This window comes from Nelumbo lutea, chromosome 2, assembly GCF_056320005.1.
Source record: "Nelumbo lutea isolate HS-2025 chromosome 2, American lotus-T2T, whole genome shotgun sequence".
NCBI lineage: Eukaryota > Viridiplantae > Streptophyta > Magnoliopsida > Proteales > Nelumbonaceae > Nelumbo > Nelumbo lutea.
Window position 1 is genome coordinate 21,839,439 of NC_142685.1, and position 27,830 is coordinate 21,867,268.

At 37.8% G+C, this 27,830-nt stretch overlaps 1 protein-coding gene across 1 annotated transcript; it reads right to left on the bottom strand.

Annotated features, from left to right (window-relative positions):
• Positions 1-66: 66 nt before the first annotated feature.
• AAE13 (AMP-dependent synthetase and ligase family protein) lies at positions 67-27,601 on the bottom strand. Its single transcript, XM_088970256.1, has 17 exons — positions 27,087-27,601; positions 26,281-26,450; positions 25,905-26,117; positions 24,732-24,903; positions 24,560-24,648; positions 22,376-22,447; positions 22,167-22,217; positions 21,912-22,019; positions 21,049-21,147; positions 7,025-7,117; positions 6,807-6,884; positions 5,857-5,961; positions 4,957-5,047; positions 2,977-3,050; positions 2,515-2,694; positions 541-594; positions 67-396 (listed from the first exon to the last, which is right to left on the bottom strand). Exons 1-17 carry the CDS (start codon positions 27,244-27,246, stop codon positions 358-360), a joined length of 1,848 nt encoding a protein of 615 aa, XP_088826382.1. The 5' UTR covers positions 27,247-27,601; the 3' UTR covers positions 67-357.
• Between the last annotated feature and the right edge of the window lie 229 nt (positions 27,602-27,830).

Below are 27,830 nucleotides of genomic sequence, written 5' to 3' on the forward strand. Positions count from 1 at the left end.
TCTGATTATATTATAGGTCTCCTATTCCAGGATAACTAATTAAAAACTGAATAATTTTAAACCACCTTTTTCGATGCAAAGACAATTTAGAACATATTCCATTGATATCTCATTTGGATGGAAACAATGTGGTAGAAATAAAGCGATAAACACACAACTTCCCAACTTCTATTTCGAATGTCTGCCCAAATTTATACGAGTTTGTTTCTGCGAAATTGCAAGAAAATTTATCTCAATTGAATCATTTTGAGCATCAATATGTATTATTGGCATAGGAAAGGAGAAGCCCCCGGGAGGATTGGAAGTTCAAGAGGGGGATTCGAGCCGAGACGGGAACAAGGCTCGAATGTTTATTTGTCAGCACTCCAGCAATTTTTTCAGTTCTTTCTTATTCACCTGAAATAAAATACTGAATGGTAAATATACATGCTCAACGGCAACTTCCTTTTTCCTCTTTATTTTATTTTAGGTTTTTGCATGGGATGCACTGGAGCATTGTCAAGAAGAAATGAAGAATAGAAGGAAAAAGAGACCACTCACCTTCCCCATGGCATTTCGAGGAAGTGAGTCCCACAAGAACAATCTTGTTGGTATCTGGAAATGGAGAAAAGGTGCAGTCATTAGTTTCTAGTAATATAATAAAACCAATTGAATTGAGATCCCAAGTTCAAATGAATGCTCAATTTTTTCTTGTGGAAAACACAAGTGAGTTAAGACCAAGGTTGAGATATACAAAAAAGTCAATTATTTAAAAGAAAAAAAAAGACCATTATCCAGTGTTGGTCTCAGCTATTTGGGGTCTTGGGAGGGGTAGACTGGATACAAACCTAGCATTTGGCCAGTGTTGCATGGAATGGACATGGGTCTACTAGAAAAAACATGGATTCATGGGCACATTGAAAAGTAATATACTATTAAGATAGTTTATATTTTTTGAATTCTAGCATTATATATCTGCTGCAACCTGCAAAAAGAGGTCTAAAATGTTTTATGTTACCAAGTAACCTCTGATATGAAAAATGGCATCCATCTTGTATATTGGCTGTTCATTTATGTCAGAGAAGCTGGGAGGTAAAAAAGGAAATGTAACTTCCAAATGTCCCCAAGAATCAGTGGAGTGTAAGACCGAGTGTGTCCAACATAGACACATTATCCATTTACAGAAGTCCATGTTTCTATGCACAAAGTGGTCATTCTCATACCCCAAACCTGTGTTCTTATTTATTTATTTATTTATTTTTTATCAATAACAGAAACTTTATTAAGATTTATGAAGCTTTAGGTACAATAAGGGGGAGATAAAGAGTCTTATCTCCTCATCAGTAAATTACAATGAAAGAAGATTAAAAATTAGCCCAAAAAATAGCCTCCCTATTCATCCCCTGCTTGGCCAACCCAGTGTTCTTATGCTTATCAGTCCAAGGTTTTACCATTATACCAAACAATGGCCAATTAAAAAATCAATTATTTCAACTCAACTAAGTCTTGCCCAACTATATGGGGCTGGCTACATGAATCTTGTTCCACCATTCTGCTCTGTTCAGTGCCATGTTAAAAAAAAGTCAATTATTTAAAAAAATAAAATAAAATAAAACAGTAATAGTAATCAATCCTTAAAGGAGAAATGGACTACTACTTGAATACTGAAAACCGAAATTGAAGATGATGAAGAAAGCAAAAGGGAAGACAGTCTTTGGAACTCAAAAGTTGAAAGGAATCAAAACAGGCACAGAATAAGGAACACCATATTGAAAATCTAACTTTGGCATTCACCCTTCAGTCGAGATCTTTCAAAATTTCAGATGAATAGTGAAAGTTTGTGAAAACAGGGAACATGACAAAAGTCTTTTTTTTATTTGAAAAGGTAAAATGAGTTTCACTTGGTAATTGAAGATCCAGGTTGGGGTGCTCATGACAAATAAAAAAACTGAGACCTGGTAATGGATTACACACTATGTGTGTACAAACTCCAGGAGTCCATAACTTCGCACTTGGTTGTCTGATTAGGGTGATCTTTAATCTCAATTTTGGGTAACTTTTCGATCTGCATGTGCCGAAGGCACCTTGCGCTGCTATTTTTGCTAAAAAATGTTTGGCCTCAAATCACAATTTTTAGCATTTTTTTACAAATAAAAATATAAATTAGACATTAAATAATACATATATATTACATGTAGAATGTAATTATGCATTACATTCAGTTTTTAAAACACTGATTTATATTATATATTTATAATATATTATAAATATAAAAAACTGGAAAACCAAACTGGTCAACTGGTTAATCGGCAATTTGGTTCGGTTTTGGTTTTGACACTAAACAAAAACTGAAGGTACCAGCTCAGTTTCAAAAATGTGCTCATGGACCGTGAGTACCTCTAGATCCAGGTCACTCTTTCAGTTCATATTTATACAATCACTGGGTGCCACTTTTTTTATTTTTTTTTATTAATAAAATTTTGGACCATTGGGTGCCACTTTTGAGAGATAATACATTAAGACACATGATAATACCTTGTATGGTGCAAGTTTCTCTTTGGCCCAAGTACGAAGTTCACCCAAGCTTATGGCTGGCTTACAGTCTTCCTCTCCTCTTCTCTTTGCAGCTGCCTCTGGCACAATTATAGCACATACAGCTTCACCATAGTCTTTGTCTGGTAAGCCCAGCACACAACACTCTGAAACTGCTGGATGCTATACACAATGGACAGCTCAGTTATAACCATTAGTTTCCTTCCCACACCCACCAAAGAAAGGTTTAATTTAGAGAAATGTTGGCATTACCAGCCAAGTCCTCATGGAACCTCTAAATTACAAGAGGACAACGCCATAGAATCCCATGTATTTTACACAGGTGACCCTGTTTACACATATTCTTTTGGTTTTAAAGGCCCATGATGGACAATGCAATATCCTTACATTGCTCATTAGTTATACAGGTAGCAGGAAATGAAGAGCTCAAATGGAAAGCAGTACCTCTAGAAGCACTGCTTCAATATCTAATGCAGAAAGCTTGTATCCACCAACTTTCAAGATATCAGCACTTGTACCTGCCAAAATTTCTGAAGGTTTAAGAAAATCACCCAAGAAAAAAAAATGCATACAAATCTACTCTTCCCTTGCACAATTAATCTTGGTACATACTGGATCTGTAGTACCCTAATTCATTGAGAAGCAATGCTCATTGAGGCAGCACATGGTAAGTGAATAGAAGCCAAAGATACAGTTAAACTACTTGTTCCATGCTAAATAACAAACTCTCCATTTTCAGTGCAGGTCTTTGGGGCTGAAATGGCCAACTGAATAACTGATTGAATTACTTTTTCATCCTTTAATGGAAAACTAATTAAATAATAAAATATTTAAGGTTATGCTAATCATCCCAACTTCAGCTTCAGCCTTAAGGAGTTTGCAACCTCCTAAATAACTCATTCACTAAAAGGCAAAGCATTCGACCACTTCAGTTGTTATCAAATGGCCCCTTATGTCAGACCAACTAAGCACTCTCTTCAATATTACTAATTTACTATGCATGAGAAATAATATGGTGAATACCCATAAGGAAATTCAGTCAAATAACCTTATAACCTTTCTGATCTTTGATCATGTGGTTGTTAGTTTAGCACCTACACCTACAACTCATGATTTGACAAGAGCAGATTGTAGGAACTGGTAGAAATAAGACCAAGAACAAAAGAGCAATAGTAGAGGGGAAGAGTTCTTTTAGGCCTTCTACCAATTGGTAACATATCGGTATGGAGTTGTATGGAGCTGGCGAGCTGCCATCAACAAGGGCAACACATTAAATCAAATAGTCAAGGTTGCACTCTCTCTTTGAAAAGCAAAAAAACTCTTCCATCCTATCCAAGCCTCTTCTACGTGCAAAATGGAAATGTTTCACTCAGTGTTCTATATCATATCTCTTACCAGATATTTGCAGTCTTTATTAACTTAAACATGAGATTGCATCATTATCCTAAATTCATAAAATACTCATTTTTTATGGTCAATTAGTCACTGCATCACTTAGGAAAACCAAAATGACTAATCATTGCCTCACCACATTGACATAAACTGAATCTCAGTTCAAATTTTTTAAATCCTGTGGTGCATTGATGCAAATTAATTATTTCCCACCATGTAAATAGAGTTGTTATACCTAGCTGAGCATATTTCCCATATTTCATGTTTTCTTGTATTCACATGTTTGTATATCTGTGTGTGTGTGTGTGAGTTGGTTTTGACTAGCATACAAAATACCAGCAAATGATGGGCCAAATGTTAAAAGAATCAGGGAGGAAGGTCCTCCTATATCTGGTGGCACTAGAGACAACTATCAGAGACCTCTTTAACATTTAAAAGCACTTGCTCAAATGCCCACCAGTCTAGCATGCCAGACAGAATGAAGGAGAACAAGTGGTAGGAACTCATCAGTTGCTTCAGAAGACTTCTTATAGATTAGATTATGTCATGAGATGGCAAACGCAACCAAAGTTGGAGATAGTTGGCATTCTATATATGATTCAGGTAGAGGAAGGACTAGGAGAAACTCAGTAGATGGGAAGAAAGAGGGAGCCATTGGCATGTGCAACCCCTTTCATTTATCTTCCTGGATGAATAACTAAAGTAATGAAGAGGCTTGATTGAATCTTCCTCATCCAAAGTAAAAGATGCTTAGTTGCAGGGAGAGACCTCTAGGAAGGAGATCACTCTCCTGAAAAACTAGAATTCTGATCTATCAGCCTACCTATGTTCACCTGTACTTTGTACCAAAACCCAGGTCATTATGTAAAAAGTAATAGGTTACAAGTTCTAGAAAATCCAAGTTTGGTAAATATATTTAAATCTCGTAGAAGATAATTATAATTCTCCACAGCCAGAGGTTCAGAAGGGCTTATCTTCTAAGAAAAAGCAGAAAAAGAGTATCAACTTCTATGGCAATAAGAGTTTTCTTACGTCCCAAAATAATGTAGTATCCATCTTCATCCACCTTAACAGTGTCTCCAGTCTTGAAGAATCCACCATCAACAAATGATTCCTTTGTTACCTACATGGATTATCACATGTATAAGTCAAAATGAACAACCACCAAATGATTAACATAAAAGACAGAAGACATAGTTGCGCAACTTTAGGCATAGAATGTTCCACCCACTGTTCCTGTTCAGAAAATTTCAGGAGGAAAACAAATATCTCAGGACAAGTCTTGATAGGTTCTAGAAATTATTTTTTAACTTATTTGTTCATTGTTATAGCTTTTCCTGATGTATGGTTCTGAGTAACCTACATTTCACTTCAATTAATATTATATATATATATATAGAACCTTCAAATCTTACATGGATGTACCTTTATATTCCTTGACTTGTAACAGCAATGAAATATAAAAAAACAAAAAAATCAGAAATTATTGAACAAGAAGAGCGCAGTAGAGAGGTAGAGAGGAAGAGAGGAAGAGAAGAAGAGAAGAGAGGATAAACACCCCTGTCATGGAACACACTGTGAGCCCCCACTATCTTTTATGTTAGATGTTATAACCAACCAGGGAATTTACAGGATGCCCCTGGTTAGGAAGCAGCACTATAAAGACCAGAAAAAGAATATCAGAAAAGCACTGAAAAGACCAAAGTTCTTTTATTTTTTATAGATGTTTACGCAATCAGAGAAAACCTTATTAATAGGCAAACTTAAGATTTTTATGACATAAGAACCATTTTCGAACAATAGATATCAGGATTGTAAAGCTCATCCATATTGTCTTGAATATGGTCCCAAAAGTAGCAGGAAAAAGGTGTAGTCATTAAATTACAAAACAATTGAAGTACTTGATAAAATACTGGAAGGTCTAGAAAGTACCTTAGGTTGTTTCCAGTATTCCTTGAACAATGAAGGACTTCTAATGCAAAGCTCACCTACCTCCGTTATACCATTTCTGTTTCCATCTTCTGCAAGGATTTTGACCTATCGTACATCAAAAGAAAAGATTCAGAAATATAGGCACTAATTTTCCACATGCTGCACATCAGTGGCAAGAAAAAAAGTAAATGTACCATTCTCATTTCTCATCAATGGTTACCATAAACAAGAGTCGCTTGAATTTTGGCATTTTATTTAATGCAAGATGCATGTATCAAAATATGATTCAGTGAGATATGCATAAAACTGATGATAGTGGAATGCTTTGTGCAAAACAATGCCAAAGGTTAGGTCCGTATCCAGTCTACCCCTCCCAAGACCCCAGATAGCTGGGACCAACGTTGGCCAATGGCCTTTCTAGGATACACATGAAGCACTTTTTAGTAGATAAAATATACATAAAGCTAATGATACCAGAACATTATTCTTCTAGACAGCCCCAAATGGTTAGGATCTTAATTATGACAAAAAAGATTCAGGCTGCACATCTAGAAGAAAGAGAGAAGATAACACACTACCCACAGCCACAGGTAACCTCAGAATAATTTTTTTATTACATTAAATCAATTATAAAGTCTAATATTCAAGTAACTAAAAATAATAATTATGGGAATTATCATAATGAATTAGTCCAAAAGTTACTATAAATAGTAATTTTTACTTTTACTAATAGCAGTACATTTATAAAAAAATAAAATCTCTATTTACACCAAAAAAAACTAAAAGATTGCAAAGACTCGAAAATACTAAAAACCAAAGCACCCAAAATTTGTGAAATTTCCATTGCATGAGGAATTGGGAGAAAACTGATTTCTTTCTCCATGGACTCTTTCCTTGATTCCAGTTAGACAGTAAAAGGAAAGTAGAAACTCTGAAAAAGCCTTGCTAACCTCTACACCTGGAAGTGGTTTGCCAACTGTGCCACCCTTCCGCATGCCTCGTAAGGGATTAGAAAGTGCCATAACAAACTACAAGAAAACCAATTGTTTAGAGGACATTGCAAGAATATTAACCAAATGAACACCTACACCATGTTAACTACACAAGCAGTCTGAAAGGAGATAATGAACTTTAAACCAGATAAAACAATTTCACAGTTTTCACTTACCTCAGTCATGCCATAACGTTCCAAAAGGCGATGACTTGTTATACTTTCCCACTGTTGCATAATAGGATAAGGAAGTGCTGAGGAGCCACACATCTGCAAAACTAAAACTACCCAATCAGTGTCAAATTTAAAATATCAAAATGAAGTATAGAAATAGATAGTAAATAAATTTTACTAGTTCACAGAAAACTGAAGACCAATAAACCTAGTTCAATATTTATAACATATGGATAGGAACCCCAAACAGCCACGTAAGGCATCAAGGAGGTTCTGTGCTAGCTTTTCAGTTCTGATAGGACATGATGATTGGAGGTCCACCTTGTATCTTGAGTGACTTTTTAGTCCTATTTTTCCTTTTCTTCTTGTTTACAGGTAGGAGTATTTGGTTTTTGTGCATTTGGTCCATATTTGGTTCAGTGACTTCAGTCAGATCAGAGGGTTATACTTGGACCGTGAGGTTTATGTTGCTTTGGCATTACCGTTGCATGGACACTCTCTCCTAAATGGATGAAGCGTCCCTTTCAGACATGTCAGATATCACAACTCCACAGATGCTGGAAGGACACTTCTATGTAATATTTTCCTTTTTCTGCTTGCTTATTTGACATTATAGCTACTGTACATAATGAATGTTATTTTTTTCCTATAGAGCATTACCAATGTCACAGATGCATTTAACTTTATTTTCTATAGATGTACTATGTTAGAGTTCAAAATACATGAACTATTTTAATAGTATAAACTCCCCAAGTCCTTTTTCTTTTTACTTTCTTCTTTGTCTTGTTGAAACAGGTTCCTAGACATGAATCTTATTCCAATGCCTATGTACATATCCATAAAACACTAATTTGGAAGCAATTTTATGTTTAATATTTAAATGGTCTTCTGGATCACGTATGAACATGGATGATTAATAGAATTGTTTTGTTTCTTCAGAATAATTGAGATGGTTTAGTCACGTGCATAGAAGACCATCTACGGCACCGGTTAGAAAAAGTGATATGTTACAAGTTGAAGGGGCTAGAAGAGTGTTTTCAGCAAGGAAGAAGAAGAAGAAAAAGAGGAAAAAGGTATGAGAGCCAAAAAGTCACTGTTGGCGGTGCCAACTTTTGATTAAATGGTAGGGTGACCAAAACATAATAAAAAAAGAGGAAAAGACAATAATGCTTCTTTGCGGCATATAGTACAAATTACATCACTCCCCCTCAAGTTGGGACATAGATGTCAATCATCCCCAACTTGTCACAAAGATCATAATGCGACAATGAGCATAATCCGTTAGTAAAAACATCTGCAAGCCATTCATCAGAGCTAATGTAGGGAGTGCACACTTGCCCCTTTTCAATTTTCTCTCTGATGAAATGCTTGTCAATCTCAATATGCTCTGTTCTATCATGGAGAACTGGGTTGGCTGCAATGTTAATGGCAGATTTGTTGTCACAGTAGAGTGACATAGGATCATCAAAAGGAAATCCTAGTTCACTCATGTGCCCATGTTTCTAAAAGAGTAAACCTGTCCCTAGGAATTTCTTCAAGTACCTAAGAACTCTGTCTACTACCTCTAGGTATGCCTCCTTGGGTGCATGCATGAACTGACTGAGGACACCCACAGCATATGTAATGTTGGGCCTGGTCATGGATAGGTAGAGAAGCCTGCCCACAAGTCTTTGGTACTGCCTTGGATCTTTCAAGAGCTCACTATTGCAAGTCTGCAATCCCCAAGTTTATGATTTACATCCATAGGTGTGTCAACAGGTTTAGCTCCTAACTTCCCTGTATCCTTTAGGAGATCTAGGGTGTACTTCCTTTGGGAAATGAAGATGCCTTGTTGAGAGCGAGCAACTTCAATACCAAGGAAGTAGCGCAATTGCCCCAGATCCTTAACTTCAAACTGTGTAGCGAGGAATTTCTTTAATCTCTAAATCTCTGAGACCCAGTCTCCAGTGATGACAATATCATCTATATAGACAATCAAGGCTGTTTTTTTTCTTGTTTCCTCTTTACAAAAAGTGTGTGATCGGATTGGCACAGCTTAAAACCGATCTATTGAACTGCCTGGTGAAACCTGCTAAACCAAGCTCTCAGAGACTGCTTTAGACCATACAAAGATTTCTTCAATTTGCAAACTTTTTGTTCACTTCCCTTAGAAAAAAACCAGGGGGTTGAGTCATATATGCTTCTTCTTACAAATCACCATTCAGGAAGGCATTCTTTATGTCAAGTTGATGAAGCTCCCAATCAAGATTTGTAGCTAAAGATAGAAGAACCCGAATAGGGTTCATTTTTGCAACTAGATCAAAAGTCTCGGCATAATCAACTCCATGCACCTGTGTGAAGCCTTTTGTAGCTAGTCGAGCCTTGTACCTTTCCACAGGCCCATCTGCCTTATGTTTTATAGAGAACACCCATTTGCACCCTACAGGCTCCTTTCCCTTAGGAAGATCTACCAGCTCCCACGTGTCATTCTTGTGAAGAGCATTGATCTCTTCTTTCATTGCATCTGTCCACTCAAGAACAAGTAAGGCCTCCGCAACACTCTTAGGAAGGGGAGCACTATCAATGGTAGATAGAAAAGCACAAAAAGAAGATGAGACATTCTCATAGGACAAGAAGTGAGACATGGGGTGGTGTGTGACTGTGTGGTGCATGATCTGACACCCTTCCTTTTTGCAATAGGGAGGTCCGGATCACAACTTGAAGTGTCAATATCAATAGGTTCAGGAATATCAACTGGAACAATAGTACCTGGGTGAGGTGAAGGATCCAACCCCTGAGGTTCTGATGGCATTGGTGGCATAGCTTCCGGTGGTTCTGTGGCAATTGAACTCTGTCAGCCTTGATTTTTTTAGCGCAATCTCCGAAAGACACGAAATGGAGGAGGATCACAACTTGAAGTGTCAATATCAATAGGTTCAGGAATATCAACTGGAATAATAGTACCTAGGTGAGGTGAAGGATCCAACCCCTGAGGTTCTGATGGCATTGGTGGCATAGTTTCTAGTGGTTCTATGGCAACTGAACTCTGTCAGCCTTGATTTTTGTAGCACAATCTCCGAAAGACACGAAATGGAGGAGGATCATGAATGAAGCCACAAAACTTGAGTCCGACTCTATTTCTCCTCAACTATACTTTCCCCTCGAGGAGAAACAAGAAAATAGAGGACATCTTCAAAGAAAGAGACATCCATAGAGACAAAGTATTTTTTAGACACAAGGTCAAAACAATGATAGCCTTTCTAAACAAGGTGATAACCAAGAAAAATATACACAATAGATTTAGGATCAAGCTTACCACGAGTAGGAGAGAAATCATGAACAAAACACTTACATCCAAAGACACACATAGGTATAAGAAACAGTAGAGCTTTAGGGAAGAGGAGTTGATGAGGGGACCTATATTCCAATACCCAAGATGGTGTTCTATTGATGACATGGGCAGTAGTTAGGACAGAATCCACCCAAAATCTTTTTGGGACATTCATCTGTAACATTAATCCCCGAGCAACTTCAAGGAGATGTCGATTTTTTCTCTCTACAAGAGGCAAAGAAATCTGTGAGGTCTCCATGGAAGTATTCCTTGGCATTATCTATTTGAAAGATTTGGATCTCAGATTGAAATTGGGTGTAAACCATATGTTGAAAGTCTTCACAATTTTAGGAACTTCCTCCCGTGAATGCATAGGATAAACCTAAGTGTAGCGGGAGAAGACATCAATAAAGGAAATAAAATATTTGTAACCATTCTCAATTGGAATATTAACAGGTTCCCACACATCCGAATACACAATGTAAAAAGGAAATTCTTATATTTTATTACGTAAAGGGAATGAGGTTCTATAATGTTTACTCAGTTGACACACTTGACACTAAAAATCACTAACAGACAAAGACTTAAATAAATCTAAAAGCAAATACTTCAAAGACTCAAAAGACATATGGCCCAAACGGTGGTGCCACAAAATAACCTAACTCTTACTTGACGGACTCAAAGACTCTAAAACTATGGGACCAACTTTGTTCTCCAACACATAGAGACCATCCACCATGCTCCCTCTACTAATCATCCTCTCGGTGGCCAAATCCTAGAAAACACAAGAATGTGGAAGAAAGGTTACTAAGCAATTCAAGGCATGAGTAATACTACTAATGGATAGCAAATTAATGGGTAACTTTAGAACATGTAGAACATTAGATAAGGAGAGGCCAAAAGGCAAAGATATAGATCCTTGACCAATAATGGAGGAAAATGATCCATCTACTAACCTCACTTTATCTCTGCCAGAGAGAAGAGAATATGTTTGGAACAAGGTTGACTTACTAGTCATGTGGTTAGATGCACTGGAATCAATAATCCATGGGGATTCTGGGTTATCAATAGACACATGGAAAGGTGAGGCAGAATTACCTAAAGAGGAGGCAAAAGAAGTAGAAGGTGTGGGTCCAGAATCAACATTGCGGAGAGCCCTACATATTGCTCTAAGTGGTCACGAAAGGAATTGATAATATCTTCCTTTGGGTCAGAACAAGGGAAGCAATCCTGAGAAGTACTCTGATGCTCATGAGATGCTAAGTTTGTTGAAGTAAACTTCTTTTGGTATGGCTTCTTGCTCGGTTCTTGTGCTGATTTCTTACCTAGTTCCTGTGCCCATTTTGGTTTCCCATTCAATTCCCAACAGTTTCATGGGTGTGCCTAGATTTTTGGCAATGAGTACACCACAGTTTGTCTTTATCATCCGTCTTTTTCTGATTTTCCCCTTTTCTTGGTGCCCCACTGTTACCCCTCACAGCAAGAACAGTAGTCTCCCACTTAGAAGGATTCATGGCAGACTTCCTACTCTCTTCAGACTGAACAAGTGCATAAACCTCTTGGACAGACGGAAGATCCTTGCTGCCCAAAATCTGAAGACAAATAGGTTCATACACAGGATTCAAATCCAGAAGGAAAACAAACACCCTTTGCTGTGAAACTAGCTTTTTATATGCTTTAGCATCCTTTTCACTTTCCCAATCAATGTTTTGACAATAGTCTAGTTGTTCCCAAGCTAAAGTGAGAGCAGAATAATAGGTCGACAAGCTCTTTTCTCCCTGCTTACATGTTGAAGATTCTGCTTGTAACTGGTAAATTTAGCATAGCGCCTCTCCTCTAAATAAGTTGCTTGTGCTTGGTCCCATATTTCTTTTGTTGTCTTGGCCCACATAAAATTCTGTTTGGCGGAGGGTAACATGGATGTCAAAAGCCAGAATATAATCATGCAATTCTCTTGGTCCCACTTATCATATTCAACAGTACCAGCCCTAGATTCCTTTATTTTCCCATTAATATATCCTACCTTACCCCTGGCTGTGATATACAGCCGCATCTCCTTCGACCATGTCAGGTAATTCCTACCATCCAAAGGGGTAATAGTCATTGGGAAATTCATGGTCATGATCACTACTCATTCCACCTTGATTCATGGTGGTTCTTGAAGTTGCAGAATCTTCAATATTCATGATTTCAGCCGATACACACCCACAAAAAAGAAATTCACAGCCCTCACTCTAAGTGATTAACAATCAGAACACAATTCCAGTTCATGTAGAAACACACTTTGACATGTCAAATAGGTCTCCGAGGCTAATATTAAGCCACAACCATCAGTATTCTGCTGCTATGCCGGTCACCTGAGCACTCACAGGTGTAACAGATCCCCCAAGGCTAATATTAGCCACAAGCATCAGTGAACTACTACTGTACCAGTCAGCCAAATCAGGTCACTCATTGACCTACAAAATTTCTCACAAGAAACTTGGTTTCTGGATCATCCGACCCACAAAGGGGTTAAACCCACACTATATCATTCGGTTAGGGCAAACCTTAACCTGTTCTTGGTATCTACACCAAGAACCAAAAAAAAAAAGTGTTCAAGAAAAAAAGGTCTCCCTGTTCAGTCTGAGAGAATTCTGGGTTTACCAGTCCAAGACAGAAAGAAAACAACAAAAAAGAACAGCCGACCTCTTAGGAAGAATCAACCAATCATCAACAATTTCTGGAATCACTTCAGTTTAGTTTCAGTCCAGAACAGATGAGAGAAAAGCAGATGAACAGTTTTCAGGTCCAGAACGAGTTTGTTTCCTTCATTCTCAATCCAGAAAGAACAGAGCAATCCTTCAACCAATGCAGAGAGGAGATTTACAGAGCACTGACCTGCTCTGATACCATGTTTTCAGCAAGGAAGAAGAAGAAGAAGAAGAAGAAGAAGAAGAAGAAGAAGAAGAGGAGGAGGAGGAGGAGGAGGAGGAGGAGGAGAAAAGCATGAGAGCCAAAAAGTCACTGCTGGCGGCGCCAGCTTTTGATTAAATAGTAGGGTGACCAAAACATAATAAAATAAGAGGGAAAGACAAGAATGCCCCTCTGTGGCATATGGTACAGATTACATCAAAGAGCTAGGGGCAGACCAAAAAGAACTTGGGTGGAAGTAATAACTAATAAGAAACTATTTAAGCACCCATAATTCAACAACAGATATGACACTGAACAGAATGGAAAGGTGAAACAGGATTCATGTAGCCGAGCCTATATAGTTGGGACAAGGATTAGATGATGATAATGATTTTTGTTTCTTCAGAATTATCTTCTCTCTTCTGTTATCAAAAAAGAAAAAAAAAAGCTTTCTTGGTTCTCACTTTTCTATGTTAACATACAATCCTTTTTAATATTTTTATTTTCCCTATATTCGTTCAAGTTCATGTTGTGTACCACTCACTCAATTCCACTCTTAGTCCAGACATTAAATTTTTATCTCCAAAAAGTTTTCCATTCAACCCTACTCTACATCACGTGTACAAAGATATCTTCAGCTTTCTTCTTTTTCCTTTTTTTGAAGTTTCTTTATTACTTATCTCCCGAACCTGTGTTGTATGATTACATCTTGCCTTGCCCAGAATGGCTCCATAGCTAGGGTTTGGAGTTTAAGCTCAGATGCTTGGGCTACAGGTTTTCCTAACCTCTACTAAATCCAACTGATAGCCATCCCTATCCTATCCTCCTAGAGTGACACCCACCCATGATTCCATAACTCTATCTGCCTATAATTCCTTGATCTTCATTTTATGAGATTTCTCAACCATTCCATGCTGTCAACACATCTTTCCTCTGTGTTTCTCTGGCTATGTATTTCTTTTTTTTTTTAATATGTGATGACTATCCTTTGTATGGATATTACAAAATTCTGTCTGCATGTTAGACCTTCCAGTAGATAGTCTCAAAGATGAAATAAAGATGGCAGTGAGTTGTTCATGCAGACAAGAAATGGAATTAGGTAAAGCATAAATATGGAAGACCTTGTCACCTTGTAATTTAAGAACATCTTGAATTGACTCAAACAAAAAGTAAGCAAGTTGTGTAACTTCTGTGTTGAGAATTGAAACTTCTCATCAGATTGCTCTGCAGGTGATTAAAGAACGCTAGAGAAAGGGACAAGTGCTGAACTGGATATTATACACAGCACAAAGAGATTAGATTTTGAAAGCATGTATTATTGATATTTTTTATTGGTCATATAAGGTTGGCATTTTGCCAACAATTTTTGGTCATTTGAATCAAAATGACACCATAGTAAGAACTGCAGCCTCAAGATTATGACTTGCATCCTAAAGCTGACTATTATTATGAAATGAAGCATATTTAAGTAAAAAGAACACAACTGTATCTTGTTCCTCAATGGCATCATCTGTACTGTTGGAATAATGTTAGAATAACTTAGTTGCAGTTGTTAGGGCCTGTTTGTCTAATTAAAGTGTTTTTTTATTTCGTTTTTTATTTCTTTTATGTCTGTTATTGTACTCAGGGGCACAAGGGTCTTTTCCCTTGTTATTTCTGACGCCCTATATATATTAAATAAACACTGGCGCCGCCAGTACTGTTGCATTGCAAACTCTCTCTTTTCTCTTCTCTTCTCTTCTCTTCTCTCCTCTTCCACCTATCTCTGGCCGGCTACACTGCCAAGATGGTATCAGAGCAGGAATACTGATTAAAAGAGAGCAGACCGATCAACCCTACTGTCAAGAGAAGATCGATCAACCCTACTGATTAGTGGAACAGGCTAGCAAAAAGGAAATCTGATTCTGGACTACAGAATAGCTACGACTGGTACAGTTCTTCCTCTATTTTTCTCCTCTTTACTCTCCTTGATCATGGGCCGAGTGAAAACCCTATGAATCTGGGGCGATTGAATGCTATCGAACCTGTGTAACCCTAGTTGTCTTGGATGGTGTGATCCTGTTGATGTGTTAAGATAACTTTAGGTCAATGCTGACCTGTCTTCTCAATGGTTTGAGTTGACTATAAGCAAGAAGGATCTCTCCTGCTGATTAGTGGCTGTTAGCCATTCTAAAATTCTGATAGGCAGGTCTGAAACTGCCGATTATTACCTCAGTTTTGTCCAGAATTTGGTACGGTTTGTGCACAATCTGGTTGGTAAACCCTAGTGTGTGGGTGTGAACTGAGTGGAGCATTGCTTTGTGGAGTAAGGAGGGGTCCTAAATCCGGTATGTGGGACTGAGTAACTGCTTGATCATGTCGACTGAGAATTCTGCTACTTCAGAAATCTCAGGGAGCCACAATGGAGTGAGTGGGGGAATGGATATGAGCTTTCCCATGGCTGTCATTCCCTTTGATGGTCTGAATTACCTTGAGTGGTCTAGGGGGATAAAACTCTACATCACTGCTAGGGGGCGAATAGGATACATCAATGGGAGAGTAAAGGAACCGAAGTATGGAAGTGCTGAGCATGATAGGTGGGACCAAGAGAACAGTATGGTGATGTCTTGGCTCTTGGTTTCAATGCTGCCACAAGTAAGGAAGACCTTTATGTGGGCTGAAACTGCTTGTGAGATATGGGAACAAGCGAAGTCCACTTATTCAGAACAGAGACACTATGCCAAGATATATCAACTACAAGCAGAATCTTCTACTTGCAAGCAGGGGGAGAGGAGTCTCTCGATGTACTATTCTGATTTGACATCAATATGGAAAGAACTTGATCACTATCAAAATGTGAATTGGAAGTGTGATGAAGATGCAAAAGCCTATAAGTCACTTGTATCACAGCAACGTGTGTTTGTCTTTCTTCTAGGGCTGAATCAGTCATATGAGTCCATCAGTGTACAGATCTTGGGTAGTAAAGACTTGCCATCAGTCCAGGAGGTGTATGCCTTGGTGCAGTCAGAAGAAAGCAGAAGAAGTGTGATGAATGGTGTAGAAGGGGAGTCAGTTGCCCTAGCGGTCCGGGGAAATTCAGATACAAATGTCGGAGGTGGTTTTAAAAGGGGTGACACTCAGAAAAAAACAGAAGATAAAAGCAAGCTTTGGTGCACTCACTGCCAGAAGACACGACACACTAAAGATACATGCTGGGATCTCCATGGAAAACCTAAATGGGCACAGGATTTGGGTAAGAAGTCAGCACCGGATCAGGGCAAGAAACCAGGCCAGCAGAATCAAAGAAGGTATAACTCAGCTAACCTGGCATCGACAGAGACTAGTCCTTCCGTAACTCAGGAGAGACATCCCGGTTCTGACCCTAAGGAAGATATTATCAATTCCTTTCGTGAACATTTGGAATTATATGGTAGGACTCTCCGCCAGGTGGATTCTGGGCCTACTCCTTCTACCTCATTTGCATCTACATCAGGTAATGCCACAGCCTTCCATGTGTCATCTCATACTACTGATTCACCTTGGATTATTGACTCCGAAGCCTCAAATCACATGACCGGTAAGTCAAATTTGTTCCAGACATATAACCTTCTCTCTGGGAGAGATAAGGTAAGATTGGCTGATGGTTCCTTTTCTACCATAGCTGGCCGAGGCACCATATCTCTCCCACTTGGCCTTACTCTATCAAATGTCCTGCATGTTCCGAAATTACCTATTAATTTGTTGTCCATTAGTAGTATTACTCACTCTTTGAACTGCTCAGTCACCTTTTTTCCGTCTTCATGTGTGTTTCAGGATTTGACCTCGGGGAAGACGATTGGTAGAGGAAGCATGGTGGATGGTCTCTACGTGTTGGAGAATAATGCTGGTCTAGTGGCGACTGAGTCCACAAGTTCGGCGAGTGAGAGTCAGATCTATTTATGGCATAGTCGTTTAGGTCATCTTTCTTTTGAGTCGTTAAAAGTTATGTTCCCAAAGATTTTTGAGTCCTTGTCAGTGAGTCAATTACAGTGTCAAACTTGTCAGTTGAATAAGCATTGTAGAAGCTCTTTACCTTTAAGAAATAAAAGATCTGAATTTCCATTTCATATTGTTTATTCTGATGTTTGGGGCCCTGTTACTCTACCTACTGCGGCTGGCTATAAGTATTTTGTTACGTTGATTGATGATTATTCTCGATACACTTGGGTTTATCCTATGCGATCTCGAGATGAAGTGCCACAAATTGTGAAAGATTTCCAACGCATGGTGTTCACTCAGTTCCAAACGGAAATTCATATTTTCCAGTCGGACAATGCAAAGGAATATTTCCATAGTGATCTCACGAAGTTCTTTGCTTCGAGTGGGTCACTTCAGCGAAGCTCTTGTGCCAGGACACCCCAACAATATGGTGTGGCTGAACGAAAAAATCGTCATCTACTCGAAGTTGCTCGTGGCTTGCTGATTCATATGAATGTGCCGAAACAGTTCTGGATGGATGCAGTATTGTGTGCAACATATATCATCAATCGCATGCCCTCTCGGCTACTAGAGTATAAGGCCCCACATCAGCTCCTGTTCCCTACAGCCCCGCTGTCCACCATTCCGATGCGTGTCTTTGGGTGTCGTTGTTTTGTCCACAACCTATCACCTACTTGTGGTAAACTTGACCCTCGGGCTATTCCTTGTGTTTTTCTTGGTTACCCCTCATCTCAAAAGGGGAATCGTTGCTATGAACCCATTGCCCGTAAGTACTATGTTTCCATTGATGTCTCATTCTTTGAGAGTCAACCGTTCTTCTCGGTTTCTCCTCAAGGGGAGAGTAGGGTTGAGGAGAAACAGGCGACGACTCAGATTCAACTACCTCCTTTACCCGATCCTCCTCCGTTCCGGTTTTTCCATCGTCATCATAAGAGCCAGCAGAGTTCAAGAGCCGTGGAGCCAGACACTATGCAACCAACATCATCGGATTCACCCGAGGCAAATCCGTCTCATCAGCCAGGTACACTTGCTCCCATTGCTCCTTTAAATGTTGATTCACATGTCCCCAATGATCTTAATATTCCTATTGCTAAGAGAAAGGGTGTTAGATCTTGTACCACTAATCATCCTATCTCTAACTTTGTGTCTTATGAGCATGTTTCACCCTTGTACCGTGCCTTCCTCTCCTCTGTGGACAGTGTTCCCATCCCTAAGACCGTGGCAGAAGCTTTGTCAAAACTTGAATGGACAGATGCAATGCAGGAAGAAATTGATGCCTTACATAAAAATGGTACGTGGGAGTTGGTAGATCTTCCTGAGGGGAAGGAACCAGTGGGGTGCAAGTGGGTGTTCACAGTGAAACACAAAGTTGATGGAACTATTGAAAGGTACAAGGCTAGACTGGTAGCAAGAGGCTTCACACAGGTATATGGAGTGGACTATGCAGAGACTTTTGCCCCTGTAGCGAAGATGAACTCCATCCGGATTCTCCTTTCCTTGGCAGCAAATCTTGACTGGGATCTTCACCAATTGGACATCAAGAATGCCTTCTTGAATGGTGACTTGGAAGAGGAGGTGTACATGACCCAACCCCCAGGGTTCTGTGCCAGAGGCAGTGAACAAAAGGTGTGCAGGTTGAAAAAGTCCTTATATGGATTGAAACAATCACCTCGGGCTTGGTTTAGTAAGTTCCATGTAGCAGTCCAACAAATGGGATTCAAACAATGCCAATCAGATCATACATTGTTTGTAAAAAGAGGTGAAGGTAAAATTGCAGCTCTTATTGTGTATGTGGATGACATAGTGATCACAGGAGATTGGGAGGCTGAAATCCAGAGACTAAAAAAATTCTTAGCCACTAAATTTGAGGTGAAGGATCTAGGCTCCTTACGATACTTCCTTGGAATTGAAGTTGCCCACTCTCACAAGGGCATCTTTATTTCCCAACGGAAGTATGTACTAGATCTACTAGAAGATATAGGCAAGTTGGGGGTAAAACCATCTGATTCACTTATTGAACCTAATCACCATCTGGGAAACAGTCAGGGAGAGTTTTTGAAAGATGTAAAGATGTTCCAAAGACTTGTGGGGAGACTTCTGTATTTGTCTATGACTAGGCCTGATATTGCCTATGCAGTGGGTGTCCTTAGTCAATTCATGCACAGCTCGATGACAACTCACTTTGAAGCTGCAGAGAGGATCTTGAGATATCTCAAGAAGTTTCCTGGGGCTGGTTTGTTGTTCCAGAAACACAGTCACTTAAAAGTGGAAGTATATACTGATGCAGATTGGGCAGGAGTAGTCAATGAACGAAAGTCCACCAGTGGTTATTGTGCCTTTGTAGGAAGAAACCTTGTCACATTGAGAAGCAAAAAACAAAGTGTGGTGGCTAGATCCAGTGCTGAAGCAGAATATAGAGCGATGGCTCATGGGGTTGTAGAAATCATGTGGATAAGAAATCTATTAGGTGAACTGGGTTTTGCAGTAAACAATCCTACTTCACTCTACTGTGACAATAAAGCAGCCATCAATATTGCTGCTAATCCAGTTCTGCATGATAGGACGAAACACATTGAAGTGGACAAACATTTTATCAGAGAGAAACTTGAAAGTGGAGAAGTGTGCACACCATATGTCAACTCGAAAGAGCAACTTGCAGATATCTTCACCAAAGGTCTTCATCATGTGCGGCACAAAGATTTGTGTGACAAGTTGGGCATGATTGACATCTATGCTCCAACTTGAGGGGGAGTGTTGGAATAATGTTAGAATAACTTAGTTGCAGTTGTTAGGGCCTGTTTGTCTAATTAAAGTGTTTTTTTTATTTCATTTTTTATTTCTGTTATGTCTGTTATTGTACTCAGGGGCACAAGGGTCTTTTCCCTTGTTATTTCTGTCGCCCTATATATATTAAATAAACATTGGCGCCGCCAGTACTGTTGCATTGCAAACTCTCTCTTTTCTCTTCTCTTCTCTTCTCTCCTCTTCCACCTATCTCTGGCCGGCTACACTGCCAAGATGTACAATGTACAAAACCAAGACATTCACGGGAAAAGTCATACCACCAGACAAGGGTCTTCTCCCTTTTTCTACCTCTTTAAAGCCAATTAAATCAAGAACTTTGTCTAGAACCTTTATTGTGTGATACTCCAAGAATTCTTTGACAGAGTTCCATTTCTAAGAAGTTGAAGGAAGTTGACTGACAGGAACAAATGCTAATAGGTCCCACAGAGAGTCTCCAAAGAGGGACTACAATGACACCAAGAGAAGATGGAAAACTTACTGAACTTCAAAGAAGATATGTGCAGCTGACAAGCTAACAGGGTCAAATTCTTCAAAGAAGTTGTAATTGATGCAGGACAGCCTACAAACTGAATGCCATCTCACAAGCCAATTGCCTTGGCAAAGGTCTAGCACATAGCACCTTATTTTAGGGTTACCAAAAAAAATCTACCTTTCGGGATTCAATTTGATCTTACAAAACACATCCACCTGTAGCTAGCCTATTCATTAGATACTTTGGATTTTCTTTATAATTTTCTATTTTCCTTTGTTGTTTAAAAGCTTCCACTGTGGTTTCCTAGTAAACAAGTTTCAGATTTCAAGGTTTCCTTCCTACAAACAGCCTTTTATTCCCAAGCAAGTAGTTATACACTTCTCTTTTCAAGATTTTAGTGCACAGAAAATATTGTTGTCTATCAAGTCATCGGCTTCAGTTGTTCTTGCACAGAAATGCAATAAATGAAGGACTTCTAAAATGGAAGTGGTTTTCTACATGGTACCAAAAATGAACAGAAACATGGAAAATCCATCCAAGTATCCAACCAGGACATAAAAGAGCAAGGAGGGAATTCACTCTAATTACCATTAGGCGTAACTGTCTTGCCGCTGAGGCCAACTGAGACTGAAATTTTGGATCCATTGCTTCATAGCCTTGTAACAATCGAGTATACATTGTTGGAACCTGTATATCAATATTCTATTTAGTTCCAAGCATTTATTGGAACAAGTAGAAAGACTAACCACACAAAAGGCTCAATTGAAATCATTTACATTGTTGTACGAAATTAGAAACTTTCTATTTTTTTATGGAAAGCAAGAAATTGATTACATTCTAAATATTCAACCCCAACAGCAGGAAAACAATGATAAGTGCTTAAAGAATCTTTGACTCTAGGGAGATTAAGGGGACATTTTGATAACATCTGTAGTGGCTTTACTGAAAAGCTTATTGCTTTGCCTCTAAATGAACAAGTTTTTAAGGAGGTTGTGGCTCCTTAATGGCTGAAGCTGAAGTTGGGTAGACTACTATAATTTAGTTATTTTATCCACTAAAAGACAAAGCAATAAGTCTTTCAGTTCAGAAATTTCAGCTGTAATCAAATAGTCCCTAATGTAAAGATGGTCCTCAATTTGTAAAGCCACTATTAAAGCACACTTTATCTAAAGCTACCTAAAAATTCAGTCATTATCAAGGAGCACAGGCTCAGTAAGTTAAGTAATAGAACATGTAAGACTTAAATACTACAAATAATATTTGCCACTTTGGCTAAAAGAATGTGGGAAACCATATGCAGATTGTAAAAGATTAGTAAATAAAAGAAATAATAGAAATAAAAAGCTTATATATATCACAGTCATTGCAAACAAAAGACTCAGATGATCATTATTTTCACCATTCTGAATGACAAGGATGATGATAGCTCTAAAGTAAAGTACTTCACTTACTCCTGTGAACACAGTAATAGCATCATCAACCTTAACTCCGTCCTTTGGATATGATTCACGCCATCTTTGCCAGATTCCCCTAACACTAAATTTTGGCATGAATTCAACCTTCAAAGACACCAACAAACATATTATAACTGAAACTAGAAAGGTCAAACAAGATTAATATTAGTTGTTGGGAAGAGCTCTTGTAGCAGACAGTAGTAATTCAACGCCATTAATTTGGTGAAACTAAAAAGAAGGGTTAGAATTTACCACAGCACCAGCGTAAAGAGGCGCAAGTAGAGCATTGAAAAGACCATGAACATGTAAGTAAAGGTTAAGTATCCAAATTTCATATTTATGCCTTCAAGTGTATAGCAAACATGACAAATATAAATGAAAAGTCTGCAATAAGAATACCAAAATACGCAAAACAAAATGAACTGGTTCTTTATTCAAAAAATGCATTATGCTCAATGGATATGGTGTAAGGGCAGACAATGCAGAAACTGGTCAGCAGAGGTATATCCCCAGGCTTCTGTCAACATCTGAACCTGCAGTTTGACCCAAAATTGCAGCCAAAAGATTACTAACAAAACCAAATGGTATTTGAAGGAATTGAGACAGCAAGAGGAGAATCAGAAATTGTAGTTTCTGAGAAAGTGTATTGGCAATACCACCTTGTATGCTAATTCTGAGATATCACATGCAGTAAATTGTTGCAAATATGTGAAACAATAATTTTGTCAAAGTGCACATGTAAAAACAACCAACTACAAAAAGTAATGTAAATACACATCTGCAGTGTTATATGTATAATCAGCAGCAGCAAATAAGAAACTTTCTTGGAAAAAGAAAAATATGCTTCGTAACACCCAGACAGCTAACTATGATGGACATAGCTAATAAGTATCAAATTTCTTAGTCTGTCAACTCTTTGTATTCCCCTATACATAGAGTAGAATGACTACAGAAACGGATATACAGAATTTCTGTTATTTGTATTAATAGCTACTCTAGGATTTTCTTGAAGAATAGAAGTCCTTAGAAGTTAGAAAAGGCCTTCTATGAAAGAGAAAAGACAATTGAAATTGTTCATTGATTCCCTCTTTTTTAATGAGCAAAGAAAATTTATTAATTTCTCATTAAAGTTTAGTATAACAGGTTGGAACTTCAACCGCCCAATAGTACAAGAAAGACTACACAAGTGTGATATAACAAAAAGAGTTACATTACTGCCCAAAACAATTGTTGTCTATAAACCCCCTGTTTTGCTAGAGTATCCACATCCTATTTGCAGTCCTTCTCACCCAATTAAAGGTGATGCTTAAATCCTTTCAGAGGCTTTCTATCTCCTGAAAGCATGCCTGTAGATCCAAGACAATTGTTCATTGGGTTTTTTTCACTTTTTTTTTCATGCATCAGGAACAACAAAGTGGGCACATACATGATAAGGGAAACTGTAAAATTGTCATTGGAAATAGTAACACAATACAAATGGACTCCATAATTGGATAACTCCTTAGCAGATGCTTTGCCAAAATCTGGGGTTAAAAGAAATTAAAGGTTTTGCCATAGTTGTCAAGGTGTCGCCTAGGCGACTTGCCCAAACGCCTTGACTTTTAGCAACAAGACGCCCTTCTAGGCGACTAAGCACCTGCCTAGGCAACAAAAATGACAAGGCAGGTGCCTTTTATAATATCATTTATATTGCTGTATCTTATTAATGTATGTGTTGATACATTTTATCATATGCTATATATATCAATTATACTTTGTTTTAATGTTTTACTATTGAAATTTAAAAGATCAAAGGGTTTTAAGGAGAGAAAAAGAAAGAAAGAAAAGAAAGAATAGAATAATAAAGTTCTTTTTTCTATTCTCTATCTCCAATTAAATAAAACAGAAACTCCATCCTTGTTTTTTCTTTCTATTTTACTTTCTATCTTGAATATTTATCATATAAAGTTAATAACCTTCTTTGGCTGCTAATTAATATGAATTTGCTCTATTAAATACTTATTATAGTAGTATTATTTTCGAAAATAATGAAATTAATATATGTAAAATATTTTTATCTTTTAGATGTGATAATTTGCCACATTTTTAGAGGAAATTTAATGTTCTTAATAAAGAGAATTGCTATTTTTTCAATTAACATACATGCTGAATAATATATAAAACTAGGAAACTAACCAAAAGTCAGTTTTTTTATATTATAGAAATTTTATCACCTAGGCCGCCTAGGTGACTAGGCAACTAGGTGCCCCAGTGTCACCCACCCAGAATCGCCTAGACGCCTTGAAAACTATTTGGGGTACCATACCAAATGGAGGAAATGTGTACTCGAGAGGGTTATCTGAGGTAAACGACCCAAAATAGGCACAATGCACTTAATCAGTATATGTAATTTTATTCAAAGCAATTAAATTGTTTTACTGTTACCATTCAAAATAATAATAATAATAGAGACACTAATTTTAGACTATGTGTTCATAATTTAGCAATGGATATGGCATTAAACAGAATGGAATGGTGAAAAGTGATTCATATAGCTAACCCATATAGTTGGCATAACACTTAGATAATGGTGATTTTACACTACAACAAAATTACTGCATTCAGTAGGTCAAGAATGATGATGTACTTTGTAATTAGATTAGTACCTGTGCTGCGATGCTTTTGTGTGTGTGAACAACACCTTTTGGTTTACCAGTCGTACCACTAGTGTAAACAATCAATGCCGGATTCTCTCCTACACCATAAATATTATTATCACTGAACTTTGTTTTACAATCCTATAAGTTGTAAAGTTATGAACCCTCGCAAGGTAGACACCTTCTACAATTTTTGAGTTTTCAATTTCCTTCAACAGATCTTTCTCCTCTGTTTCTTCAATGGAATAACCACTGGGAACTGGTGGAATAAGAGAAAACTGAGCAGCACATTTAGAAGCAACATTCTCCATAAGCTCTTGATAATCTTCAGTACTCAGAAGCATGGAAACGTCCTGTAAACAAAAGTGATCTAAGGCTTGTGTACATCATCCTGTGAGAAGACTAACAGCACTCAATTACGATAACAACATTTACTAGAACTTGGAAGTGGAATGACTTTCAAGCCTGTGTAGTTTTCAAATGAAATCTTCATAAGAAATAGTTCCAATTTAGCTTTGTAAGATTATACTACAAGCTAATTTGATCATCTTATCTTAATAATAACATGCCTAATCTGCTACAATCTCTGTATTGAGGAAAATACTATTGAAAAGGTGGGAAAATGATCCACAGAATCAGCAATCATATGAATGCTTAGAAAGAATGTATGAAATCATATTCTGATCAGAAACATATGAAACCTGAACAGATTGAGTAAAACATGGGAACCAAAGTTTGGATTTTATGAGATAAGTAATACTAACATGTTTAAAGTAATATTATTCAATATACATAATAACCATTGGGTACATGGTTTTAAATTTCAATGAGATTTGTGGAATTTGGGGGCCCCATTCCAGCTTCAAAGTAGGTGGACTTAGAAGTTCTTAAAGAAAACAAAAAAAAAATGTAAAATTAAGTTCTAGATAAGATAATTAAGATTAAGATAAAGATCAACAGAGAAGAAACAGGAAAGATATGGAAAAGTAGAGAACAAATAAGAAGGATAGAGATTAGAGAAGTAGGAAACATAGAGAAGAAATGGAAATAGAACTACCATTTTTGAGGGGTGGAGGGTAAGAAATCCTTCTCATTGAATTTCTAATGCAATCTAAAAGTTTTAGTCAAATTTTCAATTGTAGTCAAAACCCTGTATTGACACTTTGCTTGAATATGAAAATCTCAACTTTAGAAAAACGATGGCAGCATTTACTGAATTCTGACGATAAGAAGCCTTCACAAAAATCAAGAAAAGAATGTGAAAGAAAAAATAGGGAAACCTATTACATCCAGATATCTGGTTTTACTATAATGAAACCAATGAACAAGAAAGGGAAAATGTTGCAGGACAAACCGAGTCTTTCATCACATGGAAGAGTTCAGCTTCTGGGTAGCTGAGTGCAAGTGGAACTGCAACTCCTCCACTAAGCCAGGTCCCAAGCATCCCAGCAACGAATTCAGCTGAAGGTTTAGCCACAATTCCTACCCGTGCTCCACCAAGATCTTCTATTCGATTAACCCCTTCTGCTGATATTGGAGATATTTTATTATTACTCCCATGGCATGTCTGAGTGACCAAGAAGCATAATATTAAGGGGGGGGGAAATAAGAGAAAAACATAGAAATGAAGAATAGCAAAAAGGTGCACATGGTATTACAACTGAAACCTGCAAAACGTGATAAGCATTTCATCCATATGCATTTAAAAGAAATGATGATTTTTGACTTACAGTTTTAGAGCTCGCATTGCGTAATAGATTCGATATTTTGCAAGCAGAAGAGGTGAGTTGAATGTAGCTGTAACTCTTCTGCTCTGCTCTAACAGCTATACTTTCACGTGCTGCAGATCCCTGCCTAATAGCTGCTTTGATCACCTCCATGAATGTACAAGATGATGGTACTGTACATGTGGATGTAGAGCAGAAAATGTAGATGCATTTAATAAAATTATTTCATTACTGGATAATGTAATGAAGTATGAGATATCATCACGACATCATCCAACCTTTTCACAATAAAACAATGTAATAATAAGATCAGGACTTCAGTTCTCTTTTTCAGGTAATAACAAAGTAGCATCTTGGTTCAGTTTAACTAATTTGATCACTGACAAACAAAAACAGGTTCTATCTGTTACTTCCTATTAAATGAGCTTCCACTATATTTATATTACCACAATTTCAGTTTAACTGCTGTAAAGTTAGTCACAGTCTAACAGGTATGAAAGGCTGCAAAAGAAAACGATAATTAAACATCCATGGATGCATCAAAATCCATTCTTACTTTCATCTACAATTAACAAAATGTAACCAACGTAGTACAGTATAGAAGTGAATTTTTAAAAATGCAAATCATCAGCGAGGAAGCAAACATCATTTTCTCGAGATAAAGAAAGCAAAAAAAAAAAAACAATTCCTAAAAGGAGAATGAATTACGGAGCTACAAACTCATCCAATCGGTTCCATTTCTATCCATTTTAATCTCCAATGTTCATCATCTGCAATTCAGAACAGAGAATGAGGTTGGAACAACTTACTTGAAAACAAGCGAGACTGAGAGATCGAGAAAGAGGGGTTTCTCTGACGAGATACAAACGGAATCCCTAAGTGTCTGAAACTCAAAGAAGTTGTAGTCTCTGGAAGTAAGCAAAAACTAGAGAGCGGCTTTAGGTAGGTAGTTGCCTTAAATGAGCTCATTTAGTCTTATTAATGGCCGCCCTTTCTGTTTTGAACTTTCACGGAAAGAGAGAATTGAATTGACTCAACAGGTTTAACTGCTGGTTTTGCAAAAACTGTATCTGGTTGGCTCTGACGGCAAAGGCGATTACTGATTCGTAAATCCGGAAACGGCGGACGCCGGACGCCGGACGGTCGGAGGATGGTCCCGGGTGGCGAATTTGTTCGATTTTAGTCATTTGACTCTGCCTCGTAAACTTGAGCGGACCGGATGGTTGAACCTTTACCAGAATGGGCTGACATTGTTTATCACGACTCCGGACTCGCTTATCACATTATTTAGATAACCGGACCCGGGATTGAACCATGGCCTTCCGCCATACCTCAGTAATTGGACTTGTTCAAAACCCGCTGAAAACCGGCTAACCGGCCAGTTGAATCAGAAAACTGATGAATCAGTTTTCAACTCAAAATCTCTCATTTATTATATATATATATATATTACATTATTATGCACTTATTTTAAATGAAATGTAAGTTAAAAGGCTTATATAGTATTTATATAATCCATAGTATGTATATGCATATACCACATCATCAAAATT

What these genes read in the sequence shown, in the direction of transcription:
- AAE13 (XM_088970256.1), bottom strand. Translation starts at nt 27,246, where the DNA reads ATGAGCTCATTTAAGGCAACTACCTACCTAAAGCCGCTCTCTAGTTTT. An exon ending in TCCATGTGATGAAAGACTCG is followed by an intron (nt 24,904 to 25,904) that starts GTTTGTCCTGCA and finishes TTTTGTTTACAG; the next exon opens with GACGTTTCCATGCTTCTGAG. An exon ending in ATACTACATTATTTTGGGAC is followed by an intron (nt 3,051 to 4,956) that starts GTAAGAAAACTC and finishes AAATTTTGGCAG; the next exon opens with GTACAAGTGCTGATATCTTG.